At 41.5% G+C, this 28,000-nt stretch overlaps 2 protein-coding genes across 8 annotated transcripts; one reads left to right on the top strand and one right to left on the bottom strand.

The window, feature by feature from the left end:
* The first annotated feature begins 1 nt into the window (after window position 1).
* hnrnph3 (heterogeneous nuclear ribonucleoprotein H3 (2H9)) lies at window positions 2–6,549 on the top strand. Of its 3 annotated transcripts, none has more exons than XM_088992726.1 (11): window positions 2–111; window positions 701–793; window positions 1,122–1,277; window positions 1,397–1,540; window positions 2,612–2,750; window positions 3,206–3,405; window positions 3,532–3,630; window positions 5,111–5,220; window positions 5,290–5,425; window positions 5,566–5,619; window positions 5,691–6,549. In XM_088992726.1, exons 2-11 carry the CDS (start codon window positions 706–708, stop codon window positions 5,744–5,746), a joined length of 1,182 nt encoding a protein of 393 aa, XP_088848852.1. In that variant the 5' UTR covers window positions 2–111; window positions 701–705; the 3' UTR covers window positions 5,747–6,549. The 3 variants fall into 3 exon arrangements, with proteins under 3 accessions (XP_088848852.1, XP_088848850.1, XP_088848851.1); XM_088992724.1 differs by having other exon boundaries at window positions 69–551; XM_088992725.1 differs by lacking the exon at window positions 2–111 and adding an exon at window positions 587–605.
* Window positions 5,309–28,000, bottom strand: rufy2 (RUN and FYVE domain containing 2). 5 transcript variants are annotated; one of them, XR_016114503.1, is made up of 20 exons: window positions 24,647–26,039; window positions 24,178–24,351; window positions 23,961–24,078; window positions 23,599–23,700; window positions 23,368–23,491; window positions 22,624–22,688; window positions 22,482–22,547; window positions 22,331–22,400; window positions 22,143–22,244; window positions 21,075–21,191; window positions 20,903–20,995; window positions 19,076–19,150; window positions 18,870–18,967; window positions 14,204–14,323; window positions 13,979–14,108; window positions 11,652–11,746; window positions 9,951–9,999; window positions 9,800–9,880; window positions 9,520–9,718; window positions 5,309–5,447 (listed from the first exon to the last, which is right to left on the bottom strand). XR_016114503.1 is itself a non-coding variant. In XM_088992722.1 (20 exons), the coding sequence occupies exons 2-20, from the start codon at window positions 26,125–26,127 to the stop codon at window positions 9,575–9,577; spliced, it is 1,899 nt and encodes a 632-aa protein (XP_088848848.1). In that variant the 5' UTR covers window positions 26,128–26,234; window positions 27,831–28,000; the 3' UTR covers window positions 6,629–9,574. The 5 variants fall into 5 exon arrangements, 3 of the variants coding, with proteins under 3 accessions (XP_088848848.1, XP_088848849.1, XP_088848847.1); XR_016114502.1 differs by lacking the exon at window positions 5,309–5,447 and adding an exon at window positions 6,629–7,574; XM_088992722.1 differs by lacking the exons at window positions 5,309–5,447; window positions 24,647–26,039 and adding exons at window positions 26,052–26,234; window positions 27,831–28,000 and having other exon boundaries at window positions 6,629–9,718.

The raw sequence follows: 28,000 nt of genomic DNA, 5'->3' as shown, positions 1-28,000 counted from the left end.
GAGTCATGTCGCATCCCAGTCTCGCGAGATCAGAGCGTGAGGCGGCGACAGGAAGTGTCAACTGAAACTGCTGGTACAAGGCGGAAGACATCGACTGCTCAATACGCCATCGTGAGACAATTTCGCCTTTTTCAAATCTATAAACGGGGGCTTGGTCAATGGCAAATTGTACCACACTTTGACGAATCTGTAAAGGGCCTAAATTGAGCGAGATTGCGTTAAACATTTGATCGCTATCAAACGAGGCTAACCGCTATCATTCTCCAGCTAACATTAGCGTGTCAGATGAGCGCGAGCCCAACGATTGACTCCAAATGTCATCATCTGATTATCAAAGAGCAATCAACCGTTACAGTGACAGGTTTTATTTTCAACGTCAGCCCTACAAAGAAATGATGTGCTGTGAACTTTAGGCACTTCGCTTGGCTGGTTGTTCAGGTTACCATAGGAACTTTTTTTGCGTTTTGCTGAAAACTGGCAACCTGGTTACCAAGAGGAATTAAAACCCGCAGGAATTCTTCGCTTCTGTGAAAATTGATGCTGCGCAACCAGTTAGTTTGCAATTTTCCCCCCAACTGCCCTGTGTGCTCAAGACGACTGAATAAGTGGTTACCATTAATGATATCTATTTTTCGGGGATGGGGGGCTCAGCAAAGTTGAAATTCAAGCAGCTTGTCTCTTGTGTGTCCTGTTTTGTCAGTGAGGATGTCTTCCAACGAAGAAGGTTATGTGGTCAGGATCAGAGGACTTCCTTGGACCTGCACCCAAGTGGAAGTGGCCAGTTTCTTCTCGGGTGAGACAGAGCATTCAGACCAGTCAACAACAAGATACTTGAATACACATCCTAAAGCCCTGCTTTATGACAGAAATTATCTGAATGTACTTTGTGTTGAGTTTGGTCAACATTTGCACTCCTCGCAAATTAGCTTATTGCTTCTGTGTATTAAAAATACCTGTAGAGGGAAGAAAAATACTTCTGATTAGCAAGTGATTATTTTTCCAAATCACGCAGCCTTTTTTTACAGCGACATAGCTTAGACATGGTACATGTTTTCATAGAAAATGCCTGTGTGTCTTTTTTTCCACCTCAAAGATAATGGCCTAAAATGTCTTGTATGCAGACTGTGACATCCTAGGCAAAGTCAACGGAGTGTGTTTCACCTACTCGAAAGAAGGCCGCCCTAGCGGCGAAGCATTTATTGAGCTGAAAACATCAGAGGATTTCAAGAATGCTCTTTCCAAAGATCGTAAATACATGGGACACCGATACATTGAGGGTAATGAATCTTCAAGGGTGTTTGAATTCAGATGTTTCACTTTAAAAAAAAAATGTCTTTGGTGAAACAAACTGTTGACTTTCCTTTGAACTGTGTGTTGATGGACGCGTAAATGTCAGTGTTCAAGTCAAACCATAGCGAGATGGATTGGGTGTTGAAGCGTAGCGGTCCTGCTGACTACGACAGCTCCAGTGGCTGCATGCTGAGACTCCGAGGCCTCCCATTCGGATGCAGCAAAGAGGAAATTGTTCAGTTCTTTTCAGGTATGTCGACATCCTCCACTCACATTAGCTTACTAGTCTTCAAACATGATTTTTTTCCCCCATCTTATAACGTTAAAAGCCAACTAATCAAAATCTCTCTAAAATGTTTCACCCCATCATTTTGTAGTACCCCAAATAGATTTTCAACCATGATTCTATGTATTCTGTGTGTGCTGTTCAAGCTTTTTGTAGGGAGGATTGCATGTCTGCATACGTCTGTTTGTTCTTGTAGTATGTTGACCTTGTTATAATGTTACTATGTTAACAAATGATTTGATGATGTTATGTATGATCTCTATCAAGGAGAATAAGCAATGGAATAGGCCGGGCTTGTTTGGGTTAGGGGAAATGAATGATGCATGACACTGACCTGGGGTTTGCTCTGCTGCCCTTTTACACGTCATGCACTGTAACCTTCAAGATGGGGTCTTTAGTACGTGTAATTGTTTTAGGCGAGATGTACTTTATACACGGACTCATGTTAAAATGCAAAAGTGCAGCTATTCTAAATGCGGCCGTCTTTCAAAGTGCAACGTTAATACAGACGCCTTTTCAGTTTTCTCACTCGTAACGTTGATTCAAGATTAAATTAGTTCCTCGATGTCCTAAAAGTGTTGTAACACCATTATCAACAATAACTGCTTTACGGGGTAAAAAAAAAAACTGAAAAGATGCCTCAATAGCAGTTTCCAACCAAAATGCACAAATTGGGAATAAGGTTAGGAAATGGGCTCACTCTGTTTTGTTTCTTTCACTGTAATGCCGGTCTAGCATATCCGCACTTTTTTGAAATTGGGCGGGTGTACCTAATGTCATGGCCTCGAGAAGATCCGTTGGTCCCACAATGCAAAAAGTGACCTCCTGTTTAGTGTTTGCTGACTCCAGGCCAGTTCTTGTCATTCTGCCTTTGGGCCTATTCCATCAAATGCAATCATGTCAGATGTTTAGCTTGAATGTAGCGGTCCGGCTTGTGGCCCTCATAACTTGTCCTCCAACTGAAAAGCTCCGGTGGGTGTTTGTCTACCTGCCTGTCTACCTACCGACTTATGTATTTGTGTGCTTGGGTTGAAGGGTTGAGAATCGTGCCGAATGGGATTACTCTGCCAATGGACTACCAGGGGAGGAGCACAGGGGAAGCCTTCGTGCAGTTTGCCTCAAAGGAGATAGCAGAAAAGGCTCGGGGGAAACACAAGGAAAGGATAGGGCACAGGTGGGACGGACTGCAAAAGGGGGACGGGCTGGACTGGGTCGGGCTTTATTAACTCTAGTCCATACTCTACTGGGGGGGGATGTTTTCTGTCACATTCTGTTGCCAATAAGGGGAAGGGGGCGGGGGGTCTTCTAGTAAAATGACACTTTTAATTGGGGCTTTCATACAATGCAATGTGTAAAGTGTGCTCGGCTCTTATTTACTGCAAAATGTCCAACATGTAGTGAGTAGTTTTAGTGTAATGGGGGCATTGGGCTTGTAGACGCAGTTTGCCGAGTCTGAGGTAGAGCAAGTGCTTTAAAAGACATTTTGTCCAGGTCGTTACCAGCTAGACAACTGTTAGGCATATTTGTCTTTTCTGCGTGTATCTTTCTGTGTGTGCGCGTGCTGGCATTTCCACCTCCGCCATTTCCACCCCCACCTCACTTGCCGCGGCCCGGACTTTCTCCTCGCAGGTACATTGAGATCTTTAAGAGCAGTCGCATCGAGATCCGAGACTACCTGGACGAACCCCGGCGGGTAATCGGGGGCCAGAGACCGGGGCCTTACGACAGACCCGTGACGGAGGGCCCCAGGGGAGGGTACTTTGGCTCCGGTCCCAGTCGCGGCAGCTCTCTCATGGACTCCATGAGGGGCGTAGGGGGCTACGGGGGAGGTAAGTAGGTTTCAAATGCTCACTGAGAGGAAGTCACACAAGATTTGGCCAAGGTATCACTTGAAAGATTTGAGTTTGTATTCTTTTTTCCCCCCTTTTGTAATTGTTTTTACTGTGTGTGTCCAGGTTACGGACATAGTTTTGACAGCTACAACGGATTGAGCAGCTACGGCTTTGGGAACTGCGTGTTTGATGAGCGTGTTAGAGAAGATCGAGGAGCAAGAGGTAATGTCTTCTGACTTCTTTGAAGAAGTGTGGTCCCCCAGCTTTCAATCGATTGCTCTTTGTGCTGTTTTTTTGTGCGGATTAAGTGGAACAAAAAGTTTTGCTTTGACAAATTAACTCCAGTGCCAGAGTTTTGTCATTTTCATAGGACCCGCAGAATATTGAGTTTTAAAGGACAACCGACGTCAAGTTGTGTCCATAATTTGTAAAATGACTTCTACTGAGCGTATTTGACAAAGATTCCACCGCATATAGCTATATTTCACGTTTTAACTCACGATGAATATTCCGGAAGTCTTGTTTTTGAGTTGGTGACGAGTCTGTACATTACGTCACTGAAGGAACGCCCCTCACCGAAAAAAAGGACACATTGTAGCAGCCCTTCCATCACATCAATGCATTTTGCTGTACTTGTTTGGTCTGAAAACTTTGTGTTGCACCAAAAACAGGCAGAAGAGGGCGACAAAGCTCAGTGTAAGGAATTAATCAGCCTGTGGAAATGGGCTGATTAATTCCTTACACGGAGATTTGTCGCCATTTTCTGCCTCCTCTTTTGGTGATACATCCCCCCCCCCACATTGCCTCAAAATGACACGGAATAAATTATTTAATCGATTGCAAACATGTATGCTTTCCTCTTCAGAACTATTTGAATCATATTCATAACTGGATGAGTAACAAGAAAGCATCTTCTGCGAATCTGAAGCCATTTTTTTGATTCTCCAGCAAGGCAAGACTCTTGTCTTGGGGTGACGCCACGAAGAAGGGGGCGGGACCTTCTGAAACTAAACACTTCCGGGTTCATTTTTACAGGCTGATTTGTCTGCTCGGAATATGTGTCAACTCAACGCCTTCTTCATGTGTTTTACCGCAATTGGTAGTCTTGGTGCGACACACAACGATTCACCATCACATTATTTATGTTGTTTTCCTTCTACCTTCGCGATCAACACGGTGTTTTCAGACCAAAAAAAGTGCCCAAAATGCATTGTGTGTCGCTTTGTCGGTCAGGGGCGTTCCTTTCGTGACGTCACTTCGGGAATCGGAAAACAAGACTTCCTGAATATTCAGCGAGAGTCTTAAAAAGTAAAATACAGCTATATGCTGTGGAATCTTTGTAAAATGCGCTCAGTAGAAGTCATTTGAAGTAATGTTACAAATTGTGGACATAACTTGTCTGGAGGAGGCGTCGGTTGTCCTTTAAGTTGTAGTTGTTGAAGTACAGAAGTACTTTTAGACTACCGGTACTTTAGTCTGAAATACACTTAACATATTCGGCTTTTTATTTAACAAATTATTTAGTAATAGAGTGAACAGTAAATACCTAAGAAGCTGCAGATGAATACAGTTTTATTTCAGTAGCAAGGCAGGCATGTTGGAAAAAAAACGGAAGTAGTAAAATGTTGCTGCATGCTTTGAGAATTGGGTTGCGATGGTTGTATTATTTTTGGGATTTTTAATGAGACTTTTTTGTCTCTAGGCAACAGTTATAGTCGTCAATCTGAAGGTGGCTCAAGTTACCACGGCGGTGGCCATTTTGTCCACATGAGGGGTCTGCCTTTCCGCGCCAGCGAGATGGACGTCGCAAAGGTGCCAAGTCTTCATCCAAGCGCATCAATGGCATTTTGTCGTGTTTGACACCTTTTCTTTTCTTTCCAGTTCTTCTTACCTTTGAACCCTCTGAGAGTCCACATCGACATCGCTCTCAACGGCAAGCTGACAGGAGAGGCTGACGTGGAGTTCCGCTCCCACGAGGACGCTGTGGCCGCCATGAGCAAGGACAAGCACCACATGCGTACGTTCTGTCCTCAATTATTCTGCCATGGAATTAAAGTTACCCATTTAAAAAAAAGAGTGATTTCAGAAGTCATATTTATCAAGAAGAAAAATAAATTGTCCATTTGAGTGATCTTCAATTGTCCGTTTTGTCCACAGAGCACCGCTACATTGAGCTCTTTCTCAACTCCACAGCCATCGGATCCGAAACGGGTGTGTGTTGGTCAAATCCTTGTGGCCACGTGTCATTTAAAATAAAATAATACTTTTCCTGTGTTTCTTAGGTCGTGGTGGTTACTATGGTAACTCACGGAGCGGCCGGCTACGGGGCTCATACTGATGTCATTACCAGACCACCTTTTTCTCTTGTTTCTCAAGGGCAACATTTTGTCACCAAGTTGATCTTTGGGTGTTCCTTTTCTTTTCCTTTCTTGCGTATTTAAAAAAATGCGTACAGTAGTGTGAATTGCATTGAATTATTCGATTTTGAGGATGAGACTGAATGGGTTGAAGCTGAACATTTTGAGAGACTTGTCATGGTGGAAAGTATTTGAAGTACATTTAAAAAGCTTCATTTTGGCATCTTCTAAACCAGGGGTGTCAGTCGTTTTTTGCCGCGGGCCACATTGTAGATATGGTTTCCTCCCGAGGGCCGTTATGAATTTGGGGAAGCCATTAGAATGTTTAATCCCCTCCACATATTACATACAGAGCGCTAAACAAAATAATAACGAGTTTTCAAATCTGAAGTAAAGAAAAATGACTTGTTGAATGAAATGATTGTGGTTTACATCCAAAAATATGACATTTTGGTTATGATTTTAGCAAGTATAATGGACAAGTTCACAAGTTTGATTTGCTTTCGCGGGCCGAAAAAAATTATGTGGCGGGCCGGATTTGGCCCCCGGGCCTTGACTTTGACACCTGTGTTCTAAACTGTCATACATTTTTATTTGGAGGGGGGGGCGACCATGACATGAATTGGATGTGGTATTCCAAGTAACTTTATCTTTAAAAGTTCAACAAATGTAAGTCTGTGTTTGAATGATTTCTCAGTTCATGACAAAAAAAGATTGTTATTCAGCCAATATGTTCAGAAAGGAAGTTGATTAAAGCTCAAGTATGCCATTTACAGCTGTTGTACATTTTGCCCAATATTTTTTTTTATTATATACCGAGCATTTGGTGTATATTGTGTATGGAGAACAAAAATGAACAAAGATCAGGTTTACAATTTAATCAAAATCGCTACGGCAAAGGCAGCATAATTTTGACAATCAATAATCAATAAAAAAATAATCAAATAAGTGATAAGGTTCACTTTCATAAACAATATAAACAATAAAAAAAATACCTATCCTCTTTAGGACTGGCACTCCGATACATATCAGCAAAACTGAAAAAAAAAAGACTTCTGGGTTGGCAGGATTGCCAAATACAAAAAAAATGTTCAGAATCAGAAAACCTTTAATCATCCCACAATGTGGAAATTTGCAGATGAGCGTGTCGACTTTTATGACACATCTGAGAGGTAAATGCTCTTTTTGTCAATAGAACATGTAATTCTATTTTCATCCATTTACTCAACCGCTTATCTTCACCTTGACTCTGACAAAAAAAAAAAAAAACTGAAGCAGCCGCAACTGCAATTGTGCCTTAAACTGTCAATACTGTACATGGGTCATTTTGGCACTAACAGTATTTGCGCAACAGAACATGAGCAGCAGATTTGGGGACGGGGTGGCAGTAAACGTTTTGTCCTTTATTGAATATAATTTTTTACATGAGCTTCTTCAATTAGTGGTGGCTCGTATCAGATCACATTCCGGTACAAACAACACGCAAGTCAGTCATTTTGTCTTCAGAGCTTTCCTTTAGTGCAGTGGTTCTTAACCTGGGTGATTTCCACCCAGTCCCTCTTGAGGTCGCTCAACCTTTCATGGGATATGATGAAAAGATTTCTTCAGCGGGCCCGCGTGGGTTTTCTCCGGGTCCTCCGGTTTCCTCCCACACTCCAAAAACATGCATGGTAGGCAGATTGACCAGTCCAAATTGTCCCTAGGTGTGAGAGTGTTGTACGTCTTTGTGTGCCCTGCGATTGGCCGGCAACCGATTCAGGGTGTCCCCCGCCTCATGCCCGAAGACAGCTGGGATAGGCTCCAGCGACCCTAATGAAAGGAATAAGCGGTATGGAAAATGGATGGATGGATGGATTTCTTCAGACGTCATCTGTACTTCTTTGAATGTGTTGGATGTTTCGCTCCTCATTCGAAAAGCTTTGTCAGCGAACTAAAGCTGTGCTGGTAACTGCATGGAAACAGAGGAGGCGGTGCTAGGCCACTGCTCTGATAGGTCCCTGCTCTAAGGTTGGGGGAGCAGTCCACTACTCCCTGAAGCTAATCTGATTACTTTCTTCTTACTTCTTTTGTTCTGTCTGATTACCCCCAATGTGCTACCCCCCATTAGCCTCAGTAGCATGGCTAAGCTTATGTGGTAATGACCTAAGAAGTCCGTTGTAAGCACGATCTCAATTAAACCTTAAACCACCATGGCGATTTAGTGAAGGGTTTTGCTGCTTTACAAAAATTGCTTTGCTCCCCTTTCCCCTATCTATTTTCTTTAGCTAAGATTTTAACCTCACTGTACAACATATCTTTGTGAGCAATCATTTTCGGGGGACGAAGAACGAAGAAAAGGAACAGACCTTGCTGTGAAAATGACATGAGACTGACACTTTCCAAGGTGAAGCCACGCATATCTGAACTTGTCTCTCAAAGGCAATAGCAAAAGTCACACTGAGGTAAGTTGGTTTGAGGTCATGCACTGTGTTGGTTTTGTTATTTGAACAAAGTGATATTAGCTCATTCACTGCCATTCACAAATTTATTCCGGAATTCAAAATATGACGTCGGGCGCCATTTACGAATTTGTTCTGGTTTAGTTTTTTCGTGTTTGGGTGCCGATAAAGTGCTGGCCTCTGTCAGTGTTTTTTTCCCTTTCCACATGGGGGCAGCATTTGCCTTTTGTCCATGTAAGCGCTTTGTTCCAGCTTCAGCTGTTGTTCAAGCGCTATACTGGATAAACCAATATGTGCGTTGCATTGTATTTTGGACAGACACCCTCATTTCAAGCTCATATAACTCCAGACCCATATAATTTAGGAATTAACTCTTTTTCTGATGAAAAAAAGTCTCAGGTTTCTTGCGCTGAATTGAATGTTTATGTAGTCCTAAAACTCAATATTCTTTGCGTCCTGGAATTTGAGTGACATTGACAAAAACCCTGGCACAGAAGTGGACACATTTTTGCACATTGTCTGGCAGTGAATGAGTTAATGCACAATTCATTTTGTGCACCAGTAAAAAAAAAAAACATTTTATTTTTTTATAAAAGACTGGTACGGTGAATGAGCATATGAAACTGGTGGGGTTCGGTGCCTCCAACAAGGTTAAGAACCACTGCTTTAGTGTGAAGCCCCATCTTTTACAGCGGGGCAAGCAGCACCTTCTTTCACTGCCACGAGCGCCACGCAATGGGGCATGGATCAAGTTTCTAATATGTTAACAAAACAGCAGCGACATCCAGTTGAGGAGATGTAAACATTTGAGCATTTAACCCTGGAGACAACCCTGCACACAATGTATCACATCACGAGTTTGTAGTATGCAAGTGGAACGTGGACTTGCCTCATTTAGGAGGAAGTTGGCATAGCATGATGCAAGTTATTTTTAAATTAATATTACAATTGTAAAAAAAGGCTTTCAAAACAATAAACAGCTGATCAATCAATCACTGTGAAAGGCAAATATTTGATTTGATGCAACTTTTTTTTTTTTACAAATTCACTCACAATATAATAACAAAATGATATGACGTACATCCAGCATCATGTATTTCCTTCTATAGGGAGCCTCAGAAAACGGTATCAGCTTTACAGATAACACATCTGTACTGCTCCAGTTGTGCTTTGCGATAGTGTCATTTTCCAGATGTAATCAGGCTAATTCAAGCAGAGGCCACTATCAGTGTGCCACTTCAACATCTCGACTTCCAAAGCAATTCCCGGCGAGATGTGCGACAAACATGCATGCAAAAGCTTTATAAGAGACGGACCTTGCACATGGCTGATGAGCGGTCATCACGCCAGAGGAGGTAGAGGGAAACGCTTTCAAGTAGGATTTGACGAGCATCTCTGAAGGAGGAGAGCGTGGCAGGTGTCGCACACTCGCACCGGTTTGGGAGACGCGGGCAGTGGAAGTTCGTTGTCCGAGCAACCGTTGCAAAAGATCTCTCCGCAGTTCCTACAGTGATGCTGGACACACAACAACAATGTTGATGATAATGTGGGCAACCAAAGTGATTGAAGCGTCATCAGCGATCGCTGTGGGCTCACCTTGCGTCTTGAGATGGAGAATTCTTTCTCACACAGCTTGCAGTGGCTGGCATCCTTGTCTTTCAACCACACATGCCCGCCCTGCAATGGCCCCAAGAAAGCTTACAACTCATTCCACGTCAATGAAGCTACACAATGGCATTTATTTTACCTGAAGAGCTTTGTTGGCTTCTTTAATGTCCTCAATCTTCATTTTGGATCTGCATCACAAAGTGTCGAGGACATTATTAGAGCACTTTTAAAGGACAACCGACACCATTTTTTTTTGTGGTGAATCCTTGTGTGTTGTGACAAAAGCCGATTTCGACACGGAGCTTTGTCGCCATCTTCCGCCTTTTTTTGGGTGCGACATCCCCCACGCCCCAATTCCTCAAAATCCTTTAAAGGACAACCGACGTCACTTTTTTGTTTCCTAACTGACATCAGAAAAACGTTTTATAGCATCTAAAATACCCAAAACACGCAATATGATATTTTTATTCAAATGCAAAACACCAATAAAAATGACTTAAAGTGTCCAAAATCTACAAAAAAATTGAGCTGCGAATTGGGCATTTTCGGAAAGTCCCGCCCCCAGTTCGTGACGTCACGCCAAGATGTCTTGCATTGCTGGAGAATCAAAACAATGGCTTCAGATTCGGAGAATATGCTTTCTTGTTACACATCTAGTTATGAATATGATTCAAATAGTTCAGAAGAGGAAAGTATACATGTTTGCAATTGATTAAATAATTTATTCCGTGCCATTTTGAGGCAACATTGTTGGGAAATGGATCACCAAAAAAAAAAAAATGGCAGAAAAAGGCGACCGAGCTCCTGTGAAGAATTAATCAGCCCGTTTCCACAGGCTGATAAATTCCTCATATGGAGCTTGGTCGCCCTCTTCTGGCTCTTTTTGGTGCAACATGACGTTTTCAGACCAAACATGCACAGCAAAATGCATTGACGTGATGGAAGGACTGCTACAATGTGTCTTTTTTTTTGGTCAGGGGCGTTCCTTCATGACGTCACGTACGGACTCGTCACCAACTCAAAAACAAGACTTCCGGAATATTCAGCCCGAGTCTTAAAACGTAAAATATAGCTATACGCGGTGGAATCTGTAAAATACACTCAGTAGAAGTCATTTGAAGCCATTTTACAAATTATGGACACAACTTGTCCGGAGACGTCGGCTGTCCTTTTAAGTGTCCCAAAACTACTTCAAAATGACCTCCGAAAGTTTCAGTTTCAGAAGGTCCCACCCCCTTGTTCGTAACGTCACGCCAAGACGTCTTGCTTTGCTCGAGAATCAAAACAATGGCTTCAGATTCGGAGAAGATGCTTTCTTGTTACTCATCCAGTTTTGAATATGATTCAAATAGTTCTGAAGAGGAAAGCATACATGTTTGCAATCGATTAAAGAAGTCCTTCCGTCTCATTTTGAGGCGTCTGGACTCCAATGTAGCGCCCAGAAAATGCACAAGATGGCACCCAAGCTCCGTTGGAAATGGGCTGATTTGTCTGCTGGGAATTTGTGTCAACTAGTATCAAATAGTAGTCCTGGAGCCACAACACAAGGATTCACCATCGCGTATTTATGTTTATTCCTTCTAATTTCACCATCAACACGGACCAACACGAAGTTTTCAGACCAAACAAAGTACCCAAAATGCATTGTGTGTCGCTTTCTCGGTCAGGGGCGTTTCAGACGTGACATCACGTCAGGCATCGTCTTCCATACATACATTATTATTATTGCAATTTCAGAGGAAACATTTACATCAGCAGTCCTTAACTTGCTGCATTCATTTAGATCTTTTTATTCTCCCTCCAACTGGAGGACGGATACCAAGTTAAACAGCAGACGTACTCGCTAAGTTTGGAGCCAAGCTCCTCGAGAGCTTGTTCTTGGTCTTCACATATACTCTTTAGCTGGAAGTTCTCATCCTGCAGGCGATGGAACTCCTGTGGATTAAAAAAACAGACAAGACATTGCATGGTTTCCAGTAAAATCAATGACGCTCGCTTCATTAGGTAAATGGATGCAGAGTAATACTGAGATACACAAAGAAGGAGCCAGTTGCAAGTGATTGAATTGATACCACAGTTTACAAATGCTTTAGATTATGAACTTTTCGCCTTACGAACATTAAATTCGCGAGAATATAATTTTGGCCTACGAGCTACTTTTCGGGAAACACACGGCGCGCCACAATGGCTGGCAGACTAGTTTTCGGCGGAAGAACACTAAACCACACGGTCGAACAGCGCAACGGTAGCTGGCGGACTAGTTTTCCACACCCACTTTCTTTGAGGCACTCAGTGCAGACGTGGTTTGTTATTGAGTGGAGTATTTTTGCTTTTTTTGGGACCGAAAAAGACTCCACCACAGGCCAGTGTTAAGCCGAAAAGTACACAAAAGAAAATTACGCTCGAGCAGAAGAAGGAGATCATGGAAAAACACGAACGAGATGTGCGTTTGTGTGACTTAGCGTTCCAGTATGCTAAGTCGACCATTGCTACGTGTGGCTAAGGGTGTTTCTGTGTTGTCTAAGGAATGGTTAGGGCAATAAAAGAGGTTGAAAAACGTCTGTTGATTTGGATTAACGAAAAGCAGCTAGCAGGGGACAGTGTTAGAGAGGGTATTATCGCGAGAAGGCACGGCAACTGCACTCGGATATCAAGACGCAACCACATCAATGACCATCACAAAGGTAAATAAAACGACTTTATTATCCAGTACAGTTTATTTCTTTAATTAAAATACAATAGCACATTTATTATACATAAAATAAGGTATATTTTGTGTCGTTTTAAAGGACAACCGACACCACTTTTTTGCTTCCTAACTGACATCAGAAAAACGTTTTATAGCATCTAAAATACCCAAAACACGCAGGCTGATATTTTTAGTCAAATGCAAAACACCAATAAAAATGACTTCAAGTGTCCAAAAACTACTTCAAATTGAACCCGGAAGTGGCCAGTTTCAGAAGGTCCCGCCCCCCCGTTCGTGATGTCACGCCAAGACATCTTGCCTTGCTCGAGAATCAAAACAATGGCTTCAGATTCGGAGAAGATGCTTTCTTGTTACTCATCCAGTTATGAATATGATTCAAATAGTTCTGAAAAGGGAATCATACATGTTTGCAATCGATTAAAGAAGTCTTTCCGGGTCATTTTGAGGCGTCAGGGCTGATGTGTAGCACCCAGAACATGCGCCCAAGCTCCGTTGGAAATGGGCTGATTTGTCTGCCGAGAATTTGTGTCAGCGAATATCAAATACAGTAAAGTCTCGTTATATCGATATTCAAGGGAGTCCGAAAAAATATCGATATAACCGGGACTATCGATATATCCGACCCTGTTTGCATGTAATTTTCTCCGTGCGTGCATAGAAATAGTATCGATATAACCAGGACTATCGATATATCCGATATCGATATAACGAGACTTTACTGTAGTTTGTCTTGGTGCAACACACAACGATTCACCATCGCGTTATTGATGTGTTTTCCTTCTAATTTCGCCATCAACACGAAGTTTTCAGACCAAACAAAGAACCGCAAACTGAATTGTGTGTCCTTTCTCAGTCAGGGGCGTTCCTTCCGTGACATGACGTCAGGAATCGTCACCAACTCAAAAACAAGACTTCCTGAATATTTAGCGCGAGTCTTAAAACGTAAAATATAGCTATATGCGGTGGAATCTTTGTAAAATACGCTCAGTAGAAGACATTTGAAGCGATTTTACAAATTATGGACACAACTTGTCCGGAGGCGTCGGTTGTCCTATAAGGCTTATTTAGTAGAAAATTATGTTTTATGTGGACCTGGAAACGGATTATTCTAATTTTTAATGGTTTCTTATGGGAAATAAATGTTTGGCAGACGAACTGTTCGCCTTACACACAATTTCTGGGAACCAATTAAGTTCGTAAGCTGAGGTATCACTCATTAAGTGACTCATCAGTAAGAATGCCATGTGTGTCATGTGGTGCTTCACCATTTGTGTTCAAATAGCACAGACTGTGACGTAACTGTTTACTACAGGTATTTCCCCCCCAAAAAAATCTGCTCACTTGTGTCTCTCATTACTATAGTACAAACTTCTTGTGGCATTTTGTGATGCCCATTATCAGATTTTTCTCAAGCAAAATACGTGCAAAGGGTGTGTTTTTCTAATTGTTTTGTTTACCATCTTGAGACCGTTGATCTGCAGCGCCGACGTCCTGAGCTGAGACACCATTTCTCTCTCTCGGTGCAAATCGTTTTGCAGCGTTTGTCTCCATTCCCGCTCAATCTTCAGGTCCGTCTCAAGCTGCAAACTGCGAACAGGACACCATTGTGATTAATGAATGGAATGCACATTTGAGCCTTCATCAGGCAGCATTAAGGACAAAAGTGTATCTGCCGGGCTTACAGTTGTTTCTCTCTGTGGTCGATCTGCTTCTGCAGGCTGTCGGCCTTGTTGGCAAAGTCCATCTTGAAACGCCTGGTGCCTTCCTCGGCCGTGGTGCGGTGGCTCTCGGCTTCCTGTAATCTGCGCCATTACAACCAGCGACAAACTCAGGAGAGGAAACTCATGGAGAGGAAAAAAAACAAAATAAAAACTGGCATGGGAGCGGGAAGGACGATGGTGAAGCAGAAAAAAAACATGGATGATGCGCAGGCTGTGCAATAGGGAAAAACCTCAAATGTAGCAACCAAGGGCAGAAATTGAGATGGCCCATGACCAACAACTGACCTTTCGATAATGACACTCCAAAACGTGTTCCAAACATCACATTTTATTGATCAAGGTGATAAAAGGCAGTGATAACAAATCCCTCATCGGTTAGATTTCTAAAAACATGAGTATGTCCCAGTCACTACAATCAATAAATAGTACGCCAAGCCATAACACAATGTTTTAGTTACCAGCGCTGAAAGCAGGGGCTATTTTACATTTCAGGTTAACTGTGGAAGCGACCCACCTGATCCAGCAGATGGAGCAGTAGCAGAAAAAAACCTTTGATTTCTTTCAATAATGTATTTTATACTGAATACAAACATATGATTCCATTTTCGAAACAATTCCTTTATGTTTATGGACGACAGTTTACCGCTCAACTGTGTTTTGTGCCATTAATGCGACTGAATTACCTCAGTATATTTTTTTGTTGCTGTTGCACGGGTGGGATGAAATAAATAAACAAACACATACTTATATGAATAAAATAAAATACAATAATGAGTCCGGGAGTGTTATGTACGTTCTGAATTGATTCCCAAATGTTCTCTCTCTCTCTCTCAAAATATGTGTATCGTGTTTGTATTGTTTTAACAGCACGTTTGAAAAGCTGCAATAAAAGAGTTGTAAAAAAAAAAACATGGCTTGAGTGTATTTATTCGAGTTGTGTGTTTGGATTCCACGTATTTTCACTTATTGCAGGGAGCCTGGAATTTAAGAAGGAAGGAGGATTATGGTACCTCTTGGTTTCAGCTCATTCTACATCACTTCAATTTTGTTCAGATGAAAGTTAATGCACCCGTGGTTTCATTTCTGTGTGAAAATGTCAATCTTACAATTCTATTAAAAGTATGAAATTCTCAAACTTTCAGGAAAGTATACATTTATTCAAGACTTATCGCAACGGAATCAAAACGCTGTGTGAGGTGGCAAGAGAGTCTTGACCTTTAGTGGCGCCATCAGCTTTTTGCATACAACTTAGGAATTGCTTCACTGTAACACTTTCCTTTTATTATTTTATGTAAACAATTTTTCTTTTTTTATTTCAATGCAACACACACTTCCTCTATATTACAGTAAAGCCGTCTCTTGTTCATGTGACTACCACAATCACTTTTTTGTTGATGGGTTAAATGTATATATGAGGAGTAATAAGCACAACTCAGATTGTACTTTTTGTTCTTATATGTCATTTAAGTGTCCTTGGGTGCTTAAAAAAGGCGCTTGTAAATTATTATTATTATATTATCTACCGAAGCATATCAGTTGAGAAAATATCACCTACGTGTTGTGTAAGTTATTGCTCCGAAATAGGAATGTTTTGTATTCACCAGAGCCTCAACTTTCATCTAAAAGACAGCAAGCTTGCATTAACTTATAGCGGGATGTGGAGTTAACCCCAATGCTCTGACAGCTTGTCTCTTAATATCTTTAAAAGATGTTACAATGACAAAAGGTGACGTGACAATGTGAGAAAAAGGGACATCACAACTGCAATCATCACAAATGAATTTCCCCGTCCGCCCTTCCCTCACTCGGCCAATCACAACAATATTTCCCCAAACTGCACTGTCCACATAAATATGAGGGATGGGGGCAAAAAAGGAACAAATGGATTGAAGTAAAGCCGGGTTCCTGCATCTAAGTCAGTCCCTGTGTAAGTACGTGTTTGTGCTCAGAAGGAAATGTCCTTCACTAGCTTGTATTGGTGCTCGGTGTCCGTGCTGGCGCACTTGACAAACGACATGGCCAGAGTTCTTGTCTGACTTAGCAGATCTTTATCGCTGCGCAGGGGAAGAGGAACCAAATCGCAAAGCAACGTGGGTAAAATGGATCAATGAATGATTTCATGGCGTAAAAGAGATAAACAGGCGGGAGAGGAAGGAAACAAGGGGTGGGGTGGGGAGATCAGAAAGAAAAGGAAGGAAGAAAGGATGTCAATACATCAGTATTCTATTTGGCCGCCGACACGCTCGAGGCAAGAGTTGTACATCGTGGTTTGTTTTTCACTGTATGAGTGACGTGAAGAGAAGCGGAAAAAGGAATACAATCACAGCACAGATTGATGCCCGAGCATTATGGAGCTGCTGATTCGTTAGGCTGCGAATGGAAACATTCTTTTGTGCTTAGCAAAAAAAAAATGTAACTGTCAACACAGAGGAAAAACATTCACAGAGGATGGAGCACATTGAAACAAATGGCAGGGTGACTTGGGGGTGGGGGAGGAGTAACAGTACAGGCGCTTCGCACTGAAGCTCTCAAATTCCAAATTCGATACAGTGCAACAAGATTCAAACTTGTCATGCAGGGGAACTCAAATTCATCAATGTATTTCTCCCAAGATATGGTGAATAGGTTACGTTGAAAATATGGGTATTTTATGCTTTCATTGATGATTTGTTAAGAATCGGATTGAAGGAGCCGTTCGTTCATTTGCTTGTTCGTTCCTTTGTTTGTTCATTTAGCTGACATCTGGACTTGTTCGCGTTTCTTACCGGGCTCTACAGAACCCAGAGCCAAATACAAATTATTTATTAATGTATTTATTTATTTTTTTAAATACAATGTAAGGCATACACGTCAAATCATTGCACACACCTGGTGCACTGAAATTCCGTGTAAAAAAGATAATGCAAATAATACTCGGTTATGACTGACACTTTCATCTTTATTTGCCAATATGTTCCGAATTTTAGTTGCATTTTGGTGCTGAGGCGCTGTTGCAGCACCAGAGTGACAGCCCGTATTTGTTTTGTTGACCAAATCAAGCTACATGGGAGTAGCGATCTTCATACAAATAAAAATATTTGTAAAAAGATAAAATAGAATTGCACACTTCACCACAAAGGTAAGCTGTTAGTGAAAATGAGTTCCTGGGCGCACACAATAGTGCATGTTCCATTCATGTTGCGAAATTAGATTCGTTTTACCTCTGTATTTACAAGAAATCAGCCATGGCTTAGTGCAGGGGTCGGGATTCTAAGGCTCGCGAGCCATATATGGCTCTTTTGATGATTGCATATGGCTCGCCGATAAAATTAAATACGTACATATTTTCGCCGTTCATTTCCTCTTGGGGCTGCAGTTGGCGGTAAGCGCAATTTTGACTGGATGACACTGACCTATGTTGGCGGAAAGCGCAATTTTGATTGGATGATACTGGCCGTCATGTTGAAACACGTAAACGGCCCTTTAAATGAGCCCAACGAGTAAAAAAATGACGAGTACACTCTAGCTTGAATGCACCGGAGGATTCGCGTATTCTAATTTGCAATTAAAAAATAACGTCGATGAAACCGTCAAATGTCAGTGATATTTTAACACGCCCCATGTTAACTTTAGCATCAATATACTTCTGCAAGAAGTAGATTGCAGATAGCAAGTGTGGAAGCTAATGAGCCGTGTGCAGGCGAGCTAGCAGTAACTTCGCCTGTGGACCCGGCAAGTTGACTTTCATTCCTATCGTTTGGCTGGATTTTTACCAATCATGAGGAACGGAAAACCATTCATGTTAACAGTGAGTACTGTCACAAAGTTATTTTAAATAAAACATTTTGACATTTTGTTGAAAAGTGGCCGCGCGTGCGTGTGTGTTTTCGTGCGCGTATCGTGTGTGTGTGTGTGTGTCGCTCTCACTGAAAAACATTTCAAACATTTTACTTTTATGGCTCTCTTAGTCAAAAAGGTTCCCGACCCCTGGCTTTGTGGAATCATACTCAAATTTCTGAAAATAATTCCATGTGTTTTTTTCCTCTCCCTAAGTCACCAACGAACGTGAAGAACTAACAGACCCCAAAATGGAAATGAACGAACAAAATTATTTGAAACTCACTAACAAAGTTCATATATTTAATCATTAACTTCACCTTATGTAGTAAGAGTCTACGCAGTGCAAACACTTTCAAGACAAGAATTCATTGTGAAGCATGTTGCCATGACAATGAGTTCAGGTTAGTGGCGAATGACCGATTCTCTTGGGAGAAACGCTGACAGGAATGACTGGAGTAAATCCCAAAATCATTTTCCTTTGTAAGGGTCCAGTTAGAATGGGTGTTTGCATAATTAGAGCTTTTTTTAAGTCAACACTAACGTGATGAATGTGGAGTTGTCGACTAGTCACTTATGGTGTCAATAAAATTCTGGGTATAGAATAACAAAATCATCTGCTGCGACGAGGGGATCCCTCCTCTTTTGGGAAAAATGTCGTGAATATTTGACATCAAGCTCCAATTATCATTTTGGAGTAGTAAAGTAAAATATAGAAAACAGGAGTTGGGTGAATTGAGGAGATGCAAGATGAAATATCAATTTCTTGTGCTGATTAATTCTTTTGCTTAAGACATTTTGCGTTGCTCACCTCTGCTCCAGCTGCTTCATGGTGGCAGTGATCTGATTGGTCTTCTCCTCAAGACGACTGATCATGTTGTTCTTCTTCTTCATTTCATCATCAGATGACTAGAAGATGACAATGCTTGGCTCAGAAGCTGTCGGCCAGTTTGGTCTAACACAAGGTTACTATCTCGTAACTGTCATAAGAGATAAAAAGTGAGTGTTTGTATGCACCTGCATCTTCTGGTACATCTCGACGTTGATGGCTTTGACTTCATCCAATTGATTTCGGAGACCGATCAACGTGTCCTGTTTGTAGATGATGACAGTTTCAAAAATTCTTTGACATTTACTAGGGGTACACATACAGTACCAATCAAAAGTTGGGCAACACCTTCAAATTCAAATGCTCTCAAATTGAAGAGGTAAAGCCATTCAAGCGATTCGTTCTTGGGAATTCAGTCAACAACACAAAGTTATTCAAAATCAGAATGAGACGTGGAACCAGTGTCTGAAACCCATGACAAAAAGTTACCCAAGGCAGACAACTCTGAAAAGTTGCCGGCCCAGCCATAAAGTTGCCTGCCCGATTTTTCACAACTTGAAACACAATAAGACGACTAATCGCAAAAAAAAATTGTTGCAAAGTATTAAGGATTGATAATCAGATTATATAACAGAACGACACTTTAAAATTAAGTAATTGATGTACCTACTACAAATGCTCCCTTGCTTAATTTGTCGTAAATATCCTTCACTTATGATTTTGCTCCAGTTGTCGTTTGTCCATACACTTCCCGGTAGGTTGCAAAGTGCAATATTTGTTTTGCGTCGTCTGCTGCAAGCCACGTAAACGCCTTTTTCCACGATGCTCTCAATGTACGTTTAAGTTTTGTAGCGTCATAAATTTTATTAGCTTCTCTTGAGTCTCTCTTCTGGGGCTGAGGTTTTGGCTTGATTCCTAACCACTTATGCATTTTTCTTGTGTTCTCTGTGCGTCTACTTTTGAAAATACAGTAAAGTCTCGTTATATCGATATTCAAGGGAGTCTGAAAAAATATCGATATAACCGTGACTATCGATATATCCGACCCTGTCTGCGTGTAATTTTCTCCATGCATGCATAGAAATAGTATCGATATAACCGGGACTATCGATATATCCGATATCGATATAACGAGACTTTACTGTAATATGCAAAGGCACGACCTGATAACGCTTGGCAAAGTCCAGCCGCCAAGTTATTCGATGCAAGCGTCTGATTGGCTGTCAATTGCCAAACGAACCGAAATTAAACATTGCCAAACGAACCGAAATTTCAAACCGAATAAATATTTTGAAATCGAAATAAAGCAAACGTTTGATTTGAAAAATTATTATTATTTTTTTTTTTATTTCTGGAAAAAGTTGTCGGCCACCCGGGCAGAGAGGTTCTGGAAGTTGTACGTCTGGCGTAAAAGTTACACGCCTGGGGCATCCGGGCAGACGTTATTTCAAACACTGCTTGGAACAATCTAAACTAGAAAACGTCTTCTGTTTTTGATTCACATTTTGTTGCTGACCAAAACATTCCATCAATATTGTACAAATATCACAATGGTGGCGACTAAAGGATGAAGTTACAATTCAGTTTTTTTTCTAAAATAATTTAGAACAAGGGTGTCAAATTCATTTTTCGACACGGGCCACATTGTCGTTAAAGTTTCCTCTCTGGGGCCGTTCTGAATTTTGGGAAGCCATTGGAATGTTTAATCCCATCCACATATTATATATAAGGCACACAACAAATTAATGAATAACTAGTTTTAAAATTTCAAGTAAAAAATAATGACTGTTATTGTGATTTACATGGGACAATTTTACATTTGGGTTCCGACGTTAACAAGCATCATGGAACTTGACATGATTGATTTGCTTTCGCAGGTCGAATAAAATGATGTGGCGGGCCAGATTTGACCCCCGGACCTTGACTTTGACACCTATGAATTAGAAGGACTGAATTGTTTGCGTTTCCAAACTTTTGACTGGTACTGTACAATTTTTGTGAGACATTGTCCGCACCTGTTTTTCATGAATATCTTTTTCAAGAAGTTTCATGGCCAGTTCCATTTCCTGTTTCATCGACACTTGGACCACCAGCTCATTCTCCACATCCTAATCGTGAGGCACAACCAGGTACACATGAGCTCCCGTTGGCACAACTCGTTGGAACAAACGTGAGGTGCAGTCTCACCTGTCTGAGCTGACACTCCTCCTTTAACTGCCTTTGCGCCTCGTTGTACATCTCGTCCAAACCTTGACGAGACTGTTTGTATGTGTCTCTCTCCACTGACACGTCACCCTGAGACACCTACATAAAACACACATCAAAAAGTTCTTAGCTCATTCATGAATTTATTCAGGAATTGAAAATATGACAGAGAGCGCCATTCCCGAATTTTTTTTTTTAATTTCTTGTGTGCCGATAAAGCGGTGGCCATGGCCTGTGGCAATGTTTTTTTTTTCCTTTCCACAAAGGGGCAGCATTTCCCTATTGTCCACATTAGCGTTTTGTTCCAGCTTCAGCTGTTGTTCAAGCCCTATATAAACCAATATGTATGTATTGCATTCTATTTTGGACAGCCACCATCATTTCAAGCTCATATAACTCCAGACCCATATAATTTAGGAATTAACCCTTTTTTCTGATGAAAGAAGAGTCTGAGGTTTCTTACACTGCATTTAATGTTTATGTAGTCCTAAAACTCAATATCCTGTGAGTCCCAGAATTCGAGTGACAATGACAAAAACCCTGGCACTGGAGTGGACACATTTTTGCACGTCTGGCAGTGATTGTCATAAAAAAGCATTGCGATAAACATGAATCAGGCAGATTTTTTAAAAAGTTGAAACTCCTATGCAGACGTTCATGACACAGAGAATGAAATATTTTGTTTTATAAGGTTGATAACTACACCATCCGGCAAATGAAACACCAAAATTCCCAAGCTCAAATTGATTTTTACATAGCAATCTCAATTATTTTTAACAGACAGTTGAAAATATGAGCAACCTATTTTATCTTTCTTAACTCTTGATATGAATTTGATTTTTTGAATTGGCCTCTTGAATCTTTCGAAGGTTGTACTACCGGTTTATTAATATGCCAAGTCTCAAATTGTAACCTTCGGGGCTCCAAAAAGGCCAAAGTCACTGTAGGTGAAAAAACAAAAATCGAGTGAATCAAGTCACGACTTGGTCACCATGCCCATCCATCATATGACAATAAGTTTTTATTTTGCGACTCAATGTTTATGAGTACCTCTAAATGTTGTTGAGCCTTCAGAAGAATGAGGCTGTTTTCACTCCTTAGTTGCTGGTTCTCTTCCTGTAGTTTAATGATGTTGTTTTTGGCGATAGCTAACTGCACACAAAACAAAAAAAGTTGAAAGAGACAGATGATGAAGTCGTGTTCTCCCTTTCATTTCCACCAAAGATGCTAAATCTCACCTCCTCTATGAGTTTGGAGTTGGATTTTTCCAGAGAGTCCACTCTGCCCTGTAGCCCATGAACTGTTGAACTGGACACAGCAATATTTCAAACAAATCAAATAATCCTTGAATATCTTGTAAATTCCAAACTTTGATGTTAAAAGTCTTACTTCAGTTGCCGATTAAGTTCTTCGACGTAGTTTTTCTGATCCAAGATAGACGCTATCTGGCTGTTCCTGTTGTCATGGAAACAATCATTCCTCTTAAAGGGCCACGGCATGAAACGTTCACATAAACAACAGGAGAACATACCTCTCTTCACTCCTGTAATCATCTATGTCATTCTTTAAGTACATGGAGAAGTCAATCACCCCGACCTAAAAAAAATTAGGATGTATGATGGTCAACTTTTTTCTTGAACTAAGGCACATAAAACAATGCAAAGCAATGAGGGACCCACAGTCGCGGCAGTAAATAGTAAGCCTATTCATAATTTGATAGAAAAATTTGTGACAGAAGTGATTGTAATAATAATAATAATAATAATAATAATAATAATAATAATAATAATAATAATAATAATACACTTAATGTATAAGCACCTTTCAAAACTCTCAAGGTCACTTTACAGTCACAAGATAAGTTTTTCAGCGGTTGTGCAGCGGCAGCTTCACACGCCAGCGTTCACTCAACCCGGAAATAATTCAAATAGACAGAAAACTAGCTAGCTAATAGATAGCCAATAGCTAGTTTAGCATGTAAGGCCGCAGACAATTTAGCTCACGGGGTTAGTGGGATGCGCAAACCTCTGCATCACAGAAGAAAATAGCTAAAATTGATGGTTTGAACTAGCATTAGCCACTAACTCTCAAACTGCCGCACATCTCTCGTTCATTTTCCTTTTCCAGCCATAAAACTAGCCTCCCTTGCCTTAATTGTAAGCCTGGTGTTGTTCCTTGCCTGTAATCATCCCCCCTATGATCTCACGAACATGCTCAGTGCCACTGGATCCTGTAAATGAAGTGAGGGGAGAACAGTGCATGGGGTCACGCTTACCTGAGAGTCCAGGTCTTCACCTTTGACACACAGGTTGGCGTCAATGACGTTCAGGCCAACCAGCAGTCCCACGATAACGGCGCCTTCCTCTTCCAGCATCAGTGCCGAATTCTCATAGAAATCACTGCAGAGGCAGGACAACATTTTTTTCGCACACGGTTTCGATGAACAATTCTAATATTCATGATTAGAAATGTGTCTTTTCGTTTTTGTGTGCGTATCAACAATTACCATAGTAAGTCTTTTCTCGTGATGAGGAGTCGCAGATAGTCGGCCAGCCGCTTCTGCATCAGGGCCAGTCGCAACCACGCCCTTGCCCGACCTAAAGGAGTCCTGAATGCAAAGAGTAGGTGACTCAAACTTGCCACCTCGATGTAAATGTCTACAATCGACATTGTTATTAAAAAATAAAATATAAAAAAAATAAAAAAGAACATCTGTGGAAAACACTCATATGGAGTTAATCCTTACTTGCTCACTGAGCTGAAGTCTTGTGAGAAATGCATCTTGAACATTGCATCAAATTGGTTTTGTGTGACATGAGATACATTTTTTAATGAAGTCCTTTATCACGGGCCATGTGTACGCCTTACTTGAGTCCAGGCAGATCTCGAACAGACGCAGAGATCTCTCCTGCTTCCGGACACAGTTTTTCAACCAACTCCAGAGGACCCCAAAGAGACTTGTTAAATCCCAGAAAGGATTTTTTCACTGGAAAAAATGGACAGCAAATAAGACACTAACATACACACAGGATCTATTGAAAGGGAGTTGCAACATTTGCGATGTGTGAAGTTGCGGTCGTTTCACCTCGCAGACCATGTTTGAGACAATGCTCCATGACAACAAAGAACTGTTGCAGAGGCGGGTAGTCCGAGTCGAGCGTTCTTCCGAAGCTCAGGGCGGACTCGATCAAGCCTTTAATACTTAGCTTGGCCATGTTGAGGAGGTTGGCACGTTCCATGGCCATGGGATCCCGCAAGGCTGACAGAAAGAAAGAAATGTTTATGAATTTTGAAATAAAGTTCCCAGGAGAGCAATGGCATAGTTCTCTTTGTGTACGTTTTCTGCTGCTTCCTCACAGATTTGAGAAATATGGTAGCCAGAGTGGTTGAAGACTCTTAAATTGTATATGCATGGGGCTGACTGTACAGTATTCCCCGTTGTGTGTCATATGATTGGCTGATGTTCAGTGCAGGGTGTATGTATCTTCTGTCTTCTTCAAAAACAGCGAATGAAGAGAGACGCTATAGACATCGTACGTATGGGGATACTCTACCTGGAACGTTCCATTCGCCTTGCACTGATGTTCTGTTCTCCGACACTTTAGGCAGCACATGAATGCTCCCCGAAATGGTTTCTGAGGCTTTCCTGGCTAACGCGAAGATGGGAGCCTGCCATCGTCCGTCTCCTCCTCCACCCCCGCTTCCCCTCATCACGGTGGGGATACATTTCTCGCCAACGTTGACTTTCTCTTCTTGTAACCTCAATATCCCGAACACCTGAGATTTATCCTTGCTGCTGTCGGCCTCGGAAAGCGCCAGGTCAGGCTCGGCGGCCGATGCCATGTTTGGCTGCGTCTCCGGAGTTTAGCAGCCGCTGGTCTATCCCCACTCTTAGCAAGTGAGCTTGTAGCCGAGTTACCCGGACATCTTTAACAACCGTAATTTAGAAAGAGCATCAGTTTCATCAGCTCAACAGACAGGTGAATCACGATTCCAAAAGAAACGGGAGGTGACGTAAGGCTCGACGACCGTAGATAGGCGTCGTTCGACTGTCTATCTGTTGAAAGTCCGTAGTACCGGCGGAGGCAAAATGCAGAAGAGCCACACCTTGGAGACGCTTTCTTTTCTGTACATGATTTCGCCGTGGAGCTGTTTACAGCGAGCAAAAATGAGTTGCGTGCGGTCTGCTTGTGACAGTACCGCCCGCCTTGCAGCCGCTCTTCGGAGGGGCGGTGTCGACAACATGCTCACGAGTCACACAAAAGGAAGCACGACGTCATAGATACCATGTCGGTTTGCCGCCCCCTGTAGGCAAAGCGTGACAGACAACTGCACAACTGACCCCATACAGCCCGTTCTCGCGAGAATGTGCGAGTGCGTAAACATAATACCACTGTATGTAATTCCGCAAATTACACAATTTTCGTCATATGTGGAATTTGCATGCTGTTTTATTACAAGGGTGAGTATTCCGCGCTCCTCCCAAATGCGGAAAAATATGCACCTCATATTAACTTAGCTAATATTTGACAACATTTTTCCAAAGGCTAATCCGTTTTGCTAATTGCAACTTTACTGCATATGAAAAAGTGAGTTTTTACTGGAGAGGTGGCAAAAGTTCCAGGAAATAGCAAAAAAAAAGATCGCCAGTTGGCAACAGTGCAGACACGTCATAAACAAGTCATAGCTCTTGATATTTAACTCGTACTTGCAGAGACAAAAACAACAACTTTCAAATCTAAGACTGCATACTTTGCATTTTACTTTAACTTCATGGTCACATGACCTCATACAAACTAAACGTGGGTTGCAACTGGCCCCCGGGCCATACTTCGCTATATGTGATTTTGAGCAATGGTACTTGAGACTCCAAATTGTGTGTGTGAATTCTTGAGTATGTGGCTTTTGTTTAGCTGGCTGCCAATCTCGGTTGTACTCTGTCTTGCGGTGGCTGCTTACCTTGACTGTAGGCAAGGCGCTCCATACTCTCACTGTGAGTGATACCCCAGCGATGGAGGCTCTGTGGGGAATACATAGCCAACGGGAGCCTCCTTGACCTGATGCTTTGGTGCCAAAGTGATTGTGGTCACACCGATTCCAGACCTTCTAAATGGCTCGTGTTGGTGTGCTTCTGAAGAAAACCTGCAGAATTTAGGAGTAGAATATAAGGCCAACATACTACCTTTTGCAAATATTTTGAAAGATACAGTACATCACACAACAATTTTTGCACTCATAAACATACATCACACAACAATTTTTGCACTCATAAACAATCTGTTTGGTAGTCAAATGAAAGTTTACCTTTAAGCTCTGACTTTAGAAAAAGAAACATCCATGAGAAGAAATATAGAAGCCAGCATCCTATGGGGCATCCGTTACACCTTAAACTATGAACAGAGGCAATCGCGAACGATGTACAGCATTGCCCCTTTCCTCATCATGTGCATTTTCAACAATGCGCTAAGAACTCTCTCCCTTTGCCCTCTCTCACCCTAATAGCTTTGGCCTGACCATGGATCATATGACTGGTTTACTTCCTTTTTATTGTTAAGTTCCTGCAGAGAAAAACATTGCTCATGACTCTGTGTTGACACCCTGTGGTCTGGTGGCCACTTCTGCCTCATACTGTCTAAAATCTCCTGATTGTTTTCTTTTTATGCTTGTCTTATCATGAATTGTAGAGCAAGAGTCAAATGAGTGGGTTCAGCAGCTTCATGTGCTTAGAGCTTATTCTCAACCTTCTGCCTGTTTGGTCTGTCATGTGACAGTACTGTACAGTATACAATAGAAAGAAAAGTATGTAAAAATGACAATGAAAGTTGACTAGTACATTTGGACAGTAAGATACACTGGGACCTTAGAGGTCAAACAAATCGGAGAAGCAGACATCGGATCTATTCATATTATGAAAAAGAGCTCAACAACAAATCAAAATGTTAGTGTGATTTTGATTTTGGCTTGTCTGAATCTTTATGTGCAGAACAGTATGGTGTGTTGCAAGTTCCAGACGTTGTGAAAGTACCCCGAATGCACCAAATTGCGGACATAGCACACGTGTATGTTGCGTATGTGATTCTGACGTCCTAAAGCATCATTGACATTCAGAGTTTTTTAATAAAACTAATTACATAAAAATATCTATATACATTGTATATTTATATTCACCAAATGTGTTTAAAAACATTGCAATTATTAAAGCTGAAGTTAATGTGAAATTAAATTGACATGCTAATGAAAATTAGCATCAACCTCTGAAGTGATATTTCTTCAAATAACAAATATTCCTACACAAACGTTTTGGAGGCTGTCACACACATAGTACACAAAGGCACACATTCTTCCCAATCTGTGAAAAAATAAATAAATCATATTAATAGAATTTCATCCAACCCTTTTTCTGCTCTTGCATAAACTCCATCCATGCACCACATTGTACTCAAGAATTTAACACAGCCTTCAACAGCAGGACTCAGCCGGCCAACCAGTGATGCTCACACTGCTCAGTGAAAGCCCTTTTCACCAATCGCGAAGAGATGCTGTTTCATGGCCATAAATCCCTGCCTCTCTGCAGCACGGTTGGAATGTTGTGGACATTGTACAGTACTGAAGAGTAATACATGGATTTTTTTTTTATGAACACAACCTCATCAGCTATGTTGACGAGACACACGCCAGAAAATACTTGATGTATCAAGCCGTCATCCCACAAACAATATAATGTGATATTTATCTTACCTCACGAGCTCAGCAAACAAATAAGCGTTCCACTCCCATGATGGTAAAAAAAACTGTATCTCTATCTATCAATATTTCTATCCACCACCTTCTGATGCAGAGCAGTAATCCGGTACACGCTGTGGCAGTGACATCACAGACAGAAGCCTCAACCATCCCACCACACAGCA

This window comes from Hippocampus bargibanti, linkage group LG03 (genome assembly GCF_051943395.1).
Source record: "Hippocampus bargibanti isolate YZ-2025 linkage group LG03, ASM5194339v1, whole genome shotgun sequence".
NCBI classification, from domain to species: domain Eukaryota; kingdom Metazoa; phylum Chordata; class Actinopteri; order Syngnathiformes; family Syngnathidae; genus Hippocampus; species Hippocampus bargibanti.
Note: the sequence above shows the minus strand (reverse complement) of the source record. Positions and strands in the feature narration are given on the sequence as shown.